The sequence below is a fragment of the Ictalurus punctatus genome, chromosome 4, assembly GCF_001660625.3.
Source record: "Ictalurus punctatus breed USDA103 chromosome 4, Coco_2.0, whole genome shotgun sequence".
NCBI classification, from domain to species: Eukaryota; Metazoa; Chordata; class Actinopteri; order Siluriformes; family Ictaluridae; genus Ictalurus; species Ictalurus punctatus.
In genome coordinates this window covers 28,536,047-28,543,546 of record NC_071284.1, presented here as the reverse complement: position 1 = coordinate 28,543,546, position 7,500 = coordinate 28,536,047, and the positions used below count along the sequence as shown (strand labels likewise).

At 44.3% G+C, this 7,500-nt stretch overlaps 1 protein-coding gene across 8 annotated transcripts in view; it reads right to left on the bottom strand.

The window, feature by feature from the left end:
• Nucleotides 1–7,500, bottom strand: part of frmd4a (FERM domain containing 4A) — a 125,002-nt gene that overhangs the window by 32,460 nt on the left and 85,042 nt on the right. For all 8 annotated transcript variants that reach the window (XM_053678110.1, XM_053678107.1, XM_053678106.1 and 5 more), the window contains exons 9-11: nt 6,994–7,059; nt 3,703–3,760; nt 3,340–3,426 (exon numbers count right to left, since the gene is read on the bottom strand). In XM_053678110.1, the coding sequence (XP_053534085.1) occupies nt 3,340–3,426; nt 3,703–3,760; nt 6,994–7,059 (211 nt within the window). The remainder of the gene's footprint in view (nt 1–3,339; nt 3,427–3,702; nt 3,761–6,993; nt 7,060–7,500) is intronic.

The window sequence follows — 7,500 nt, the reverse complement described above, 5'->3', positions numbered from 1 at the left end:
AAGACCGGTCGTAATTCCCATGACTCCAGGGACTCTGCTTTAAACGCTAACCACGAGGATAATTCGATTCTTATTGACATTTTGAAATAAATAAATAGGTAAATAGATAAACAACTCACCCTGTATATACAGCGAAGGGGAATACATATTCATGTACTTTTGTTTCTTGTTATTTCACAGACTTCCACTACGTACAGTACATCCCCTACAAATTCACACACGTCTTTTGACTTTGTACTTATAAACGTAAACCGCAAAGACTATATGTTCATGAGCATAAAAAAGATGGGACACTAAAAAAAATTATATGTGGACACTATATTTTTAATAGATTACGCAAGACCTTGTGATGGGTTGGGCGTGGCATGGTGACGGTGAAGAAGCTTTCTAAAGTTCTCAAGGACAAAATTATTAAGCAATGCTCGAATGTAAAAAACAAACAAACAAACAAACCCTACAGAGCCTTGGCATCTTAGCAATCTTAAACATCCCTGTCAGTACAAGTGGTTCTAATATGCAGATGGAAAGTTCATGAAAAGAGGAACTGATCATCCCGGAACAGTTGCGCCACTCGCTCTCAGACTAATGATAAGGAAAGTAAGAGAGAGGTCACTGAAAAGAGTCGCAGGACGAACTGAAACCAGCAGGAAGAGCAGTTCCATCCATCCATCTTCTATACCGCTTATTCTTCCTTCAGGGTCACGGGGGAACCTGGAGCCTATCCCAGGGAGCATTGGGGCACAAGGCGGGGTACACCCTGGACAGGGTGCCAATCCATCACAGGGCACAATCACATACACACTCTGAACACTTTGGACATGCCAATCAGCCTACCATGCATGTCTTTGGACTGGGGGAGAAAACCAGAGTACCCGAAGGAAACCCCCGCAGGGGGTTCTCCATAGGGAGACCATACCACGGTGGGAATCGAACCGCCAACCCTGGAGGTGTGAGGCGAACGTGCTAACCACTAAGCCACCATGCGCCCAGAAGAACAGTTACGCAGACAAAACTAAGCAACAAACTGCACCACAAGCATCTCTGTTCCTGCACCTCATCAAATGCATAGGGATGTGCGTCTAAAAGCATTCAGACATACCAAAACTATACACGCTGGTCGGACAAAACAAAACTCGAACTCTTTGGCAGTAATTCATCTCGTCATGCTTGGAGAAAGAACGGTTTCGTGTGTGATCCCAAGAACTCCACACTTACAGTGAAGTACAGAGGTGCGAGCATCATGATATAGGGCTGCAGACCGTACTGTCACATGGTGCGATGTACCACAAGTTAGGCTGGAGGACACGAAGTGTCGACCTTTATGTAAAATAACGACGCTTCCGTTTTAAGTGAACCAATGAAACGACAGCTAAATGCTAACAATATCCCATGATTACTTTATAGGAATACTCCAGTTTTTTTTTCTGTCTAATCTTTATCAACCGTATTTGTAGTCTGGCACAGAGAATGGATTTGTCATGTTTCTCTGTGGTGAGAAAAACACACAAACTCCATTTTCTGTACCAGTTATCCTACACAGGATCGCGGGGAGCCTGGAGCCTGTCCCAGGGAACTCGGGGGGAAAAGGCGGGGACACCGTAGATGGGGTATCAACCCATCGCAGGGCACAATCATAAACACATTCACACAATGCATGTCTTTGGACTTAGGGAGGAAACCCTAAGTCACATGCGACAAACTTGGACGCACACAATTGTATAGAATGTCTTTGTGTAGTACTATAGCTTGGCAATTCCCTTCACTGGAACTAAGAGGGCCCAAACCTGTTCAGCACCTTCCTGTGCACAAAGCGAGCTCCATGAAGACATGGTTTGCCAAGGCTGGAGTAGAAGAACTCCTGCACAGAACCCTGACCTCAACACCTTTGGGATGAACTGGAACAGCGATTTGATCCCGGGCCTCCTCATCCAACATCACTGCCTGACCTCACCAATGCTCTTGTAGCTGAATGAACACAAATCCCTCCAAAATCTAGTTCCCAGCAGAGTGATGGCTATAACAGCAAAGCAGGACTCAATCTGGACTGGGATGTTCAACAAGCTACATATGAACGTGATGGTCAGGTGTCCACAAATGTTTGGTGCTTGAGTGGAGTGTAGGCAACCGGGTCGGAGCATGCTAACACGAGAGCATGGTAACACACTCGCCTGATTTTCCTTGCTCATACACACGACTTCATCCTGCATTCTGAACTGGGCGAGAGTTTTCTCAGCCTTCCACTAACGGAGCGTTAAGTTCTACATTAGTGTGTGCAGTAAAGACGGATAGATACGGGCTGGGAGGAACTCAAACCTCTGCTATTAATGATTAGGGGGGAAAAAAAAAACCTCACCTCTGTTACTGTACGTGAACCGAGTTCTCAGTAACAAGCGCTGATTGTGCGTTCTGCTTCGCTTGCACCCTTGGTCTACAATTTCTGCAAAGGCGTCTCTTTTTCGTTCCCTTTCTGCATTTCTGCTTCTCCTTTCCTGTCTCTGTTCACTCTCTCTTTTGTGTCTCCTTCTCCTTTCCTGCCTCGGTTCTCCCTCACTCTCTCTCTCTCTCGCCCTTTTTCTCGTCTCTATGTAACGGATCTCTCCGAGTAGGCCTGTAGGTTTGCCCTCACGCTTGGCTGGATGACACTGGGCTTTGAACGCTATTTTTAGAGTGTGGTTTTGGAGGAAAGTGCACAAACGCATTTTTCCACCACCACACACAAACTCTGCAAAACCTCCGTTTCTGCCGAGCTTCAGAAGCGGATTGAGACACAGGATAAAAAAAAAAAAACATCTACACACACACACAGAGGGAGTGAAAACATATCAGAGCTGTAGGGTGTGAGTTATAGAGTGCGATCTGTCCGAAAGTTTGTGTTTCTCTGTTTCACGTTCCACCCTGAAGGGAAACCACAGGGGTCATTAACTTCAGGGGTTGTTCAAAGAGCAGACGTTTTGACCTTGTAAGGTCGCAGCTTGTTTTTGGCGATGTCGGGAGCTGAGAGGTCAGAGGATGATGTGCTACACCCGCACACGCAAGAGAAGATAACGCTTGGCGCCATGTAGAGTATAAAATATGTATTAAACGCGCACACTGAGTCAACGCTGAGGTTGATGTTTCGGTTTTTTAAACCCAAGGCAAAAAGACAGCGGCTCCCGTTTCCCGGAATACACTGACCGTCTCGACGTGGTTCAGACTTACACACTCTGGAACCACAGAATGACTTGTGATGTGATTCGAGGCAAGCAAACTCGCCAGGCCTACACACACGGGCAGTAATTAAGTCAGAAGAGAGGGGGGAAAAAAAGAAAGAAGAAGAGACGGACAGAGAGAGTTCCTTACCTTTCTGGGTTTGACTTTGTCTTGGTAGTCATACTGAAAGATGCCTTTATAACTCAACCCCAACCACCACGGGATCCCCTGCTTATCCTGAGACGGAGAGAGAGAACAGGGTTGGGGGGGTCAAAATTTATGCGGTGGATGACAGCAGCATTGTGAACAGAAACACCCACGTTATCACCTAACGCCTTCTCATAGACACGGAACGTGTGCCAAACAGGGTCATGTGAGGGAGAGGACACTGCGTTCATATATATATATATATATATATATATATATATATGTGTGTGTGTGTGTGTGTGTGTTTGTGTGTAGGCTGAATCTAATACTGATACATTTCCATGCACTTATGAAGTAGAGACCCACCTTAACCGCGTAGTAATGCACTCCATATGTAGGCAGTGACTCCACTATGCTCATATAACTGAGAGAGAGAGAGAAAGAGAAGGGGGTTTGAGAGCCCACATAACTCAGCACACAGACCCGACTAACTGTCCCAAACGTGCACGTATTAATCACTTCTAAAGTGCACCAGCATCAAGTGACAGTACAAAAAAACCTCAGGTTGTTTCTTTTTTTAATGTACAGACAGAAATATTCTTGTAATCACTACTTTGTCACACTGAAAAACATGCTTCTTATAATAGTTAACCCCCCCCCCCCACACACACACACACGATTGACATACAGTGAGGGAAAGAAGTATTTGATCCCCTGCTGATTTTGTACGTTTGCCCACTGACAAAGAAATGATCAGTCTATAATTTTAATGGTGGATTTATTTGAACAGTGAGAGACAGAATAACAACAAAAAAATCCAGAAAAACGCACGTCAAAAATGTTATAAATTGATTTGCATTTTAATGAGGGAAATAAGTATTTGACCCCTCTGCAAAATATGACTTAGTACTTGGTTTAAAAACCCTTGTTGGCAATCACAGAGGTCAGACGTTTCTTGTAGTTGGCCACCAGGTTTGCACACATCTCAGGAGGGATTTTGTCCCACTCCTCTTTGCAGATCTTCTCCAAGTCATTAAGGTTTCAAGGCTGATGTTTGGCAACTCGAACCTTCAGCTCCCTCCACAGATTTTCTATGGGATTAAGGTCTGGAGACTGGCTAGGCCACTCCAGGACCTTAATGTGCTTCTTCTTGAGCCACTCCTTTGTTGCCTTGGACGTGTGTTTTGGGTCATTGTCATGCTGGAATACCCATCCACGAGCCATTTTCAATGCCCTGGCTGAGGGAAGGAGGTTTTCACCCAAGATTTGACGGTACATGGCCCCGTCCATCGTCCCTTTGATGCGGTGAAGTTGTCCCGTCCCCTTAGCAGAAAAACACCCCCAAAGCATAATGTTTCCACCTCCATGTTTGACGGTGGGGACTGTGGGGACAGTTGAGTTGAAGCCAAAGAGCTCCATTTTGGTCTCATCTGACCACAACACTTTCACCCAGTTGTCCTCTGAATCATTCAGATGTTCATTGGCAAACTTCAGACGGGCATGTATATGTGCTTTCTTGAGCAGGGGGACCTTGCGGGCGCTGCAGGATTTTGGTCCTTCGCGGCGTAGTGTGTTACCAATTGTTTTCTTGGTGACTATGGTCCCAGCTGCCTTGAGATCATTGACAAGATCCTCCCGTGTAGTTCTGGGCTGATTCCTCACTGTTCTCATGATCACTGCAACTCCACGAGGTGAGATCTTGCATGGAGCCCCAGGCCGAGGGAGACTGACAGTTCTTTTGTGCTTCTTCCATTTGCGAATAATCGCACCAACTGTTGTCCCCTTCTTACCAAGCTGCTTGGCAATGGTCTTGTAGCCCATTCCAGACTTGTGTAGGTCTACAATCTTGTCCCTGACATCCTTGGAGAGCTCTTTGTTCTTGGCCATGGTGGAGAGTTTGGAATCTGATTGATTGATTGCTTCTGTGGACAGGTGTCTTTTATACAGGTAACAAGCTGAGATTAGGAGCACTCCCGTTAAGAGTGTGCTCCTAATCTCAGCTCGTTACCTGTATAAAAGACACCTGGGAGCCAGAAATCTTTCTGATTGAGAGGGGGTCAAATACTTATTTCCCTCATTAAAATGCAAATCAATTTATAACATTTTTGACATGCGTTTTTCTGGATTTTCTTGTTGTTTTTCTGTCTCTCACTGTTCAAATAAACCTACCATTAAAATTATAGCCTGATCATTTCTTTGTCAGTGGGCAAACGTACAAAATCAGCAGGGGATCAAATACTTTTTTCCCTCACTGTATCTATTTAGTAACACGGTGCTTCTATTAACAGATTCAGAGAGCGTGATGTATGAAGATTGTGATCTCACTAAATAGTACGGCCCTGGACCAATCACGTCTGATATGCAAATTATTCAAGGATGTTTGTTAGGTGGTAGCGTTTAGCCACAGAATATATTTATATACACACACACACACACACACACACCATGGTCTTTCAGAATACTCGATTCTGATTGGCTGGAAGGTGTGCGTTAAAAGCATATATACCACAGGTAGTTCCAGTCATGATGAACAACCGTAACCCTAGCAACATACAGTTAAACTCACAGCGTGATTATTAGTAGAGATGCGGCACAGATGCAGGTAATTCACACACAATCTCTCTCTCTCTGATAACTATTTAATAATTATAATTATACTTAATATTATAATTCATTCAAATAAATGTTATAGCGCTACTTTATCTCTGTGAATGATTTAGAGCGGGTGGAATCCTAGATCTAACGACCCGTATATAAAATAACTGACGAAAATGAACCAGTCCCAATTTTCACTGCAAGCATCAATGACAGTGTTAACTTGTCCAATCTGGCAACTAGGGCTCCAACTAACGATTATTTTCATAATCGAATTTTCGGACAATTTATTTACTGTCCGATTAATCGGGGTGGGGGGGCATGTAGAAGGCAGAGTTAAGTGACACTTCTAAAAGCGAAACGGCAGAAAATTTCCAACTGTGGCGCGGGAGCATCGCGGATATATCCGATTACAAATTCAACTGATTAGATTTATACTGGTATTGCTACGGCTCGTAGCTATCCAACAACGACTCCAGTGGGAGGAAATCACACTCAGCTAGCAAGTTGTTTTTTTTTGTTTTTTTTTTGCTGAACTGGGTCTTTACCCAACGTAATTGTTTGCAGAAAACCGACGCGAGATTCAAAAGTAAATAAAAAAAACGTTCGAGTGTCTTAAAGCAGAGATGTCGAAATACATGCCAGCCTGAACGAGTACCAAATATTTCAGTCTAAACAATGGCTGTTTGCCAGAATTCAACTGCAGTGACCGTTCTGATGGGTTTTCCCAGACCGCCACACATATTTGAACAGATCTGGCTCGTACTATGTAAATAGCTGAGAATATGGCAACGCAATTCATGACTGAGGTTGTGAAATGCCATTTGGGGCTGCCTGTAACTAATGTAAGCTTCTCTTTGGAACTAAAGCGAGAGGGGGTGTTTCCGTTCGTATGTCATGCATACTCCTAGTGTTCTAATAAGGATAAGATCAAGGGATGTATCTCTGACATCTTCAGCCGTTAATTTCGTGGTTCAAAATGACACATTCGGCAATACAGCAGTAAACATAGTTGTTTCTTCATTGGTAATTCCTTCGTTCTTTGTTTGCGAGGGGTCTTACTTGACGATAGCCTGGCCCCTGGACTGGCCGCTCAGCTTCTTATAGTGCTCGATCACTCGGTCCTCGCTGGAAAAAAGAAAAATCAAATACAATAAAAAATTTTTAAAAAATCACAACCAGACACAAACACATGTGCACTGGGGTTAGAAACGACAGTTTCATGGCAGGAGGATCGTGAGAACGTGGCTGTCAGCCCGGTTAAATTCCACAGCGAGACCAAACAGCATGCAGATGCTGGGAGTGAAACCGGAGACCAGGAAGAGAGATAAGCTGCAGTGCTCAAAGAGGGCTGCCTACAAATCTGCCGCTGGGTGGATGTGACAGAAACACAGAGGAATGAACTGTCATTTTCAGCAGTGGATATGACTCGGAATGACTCCAGAACCTCTGCATCCGATTCTGATTCATCTCGTCTAAAGCCAAAGTGGGTCACTGAGGCCGGTTGAGTCTTTTGTTTTAGTTTTTTTTAAAACTGTGCATTTGAATAATATGATGCTGCACTGTGTG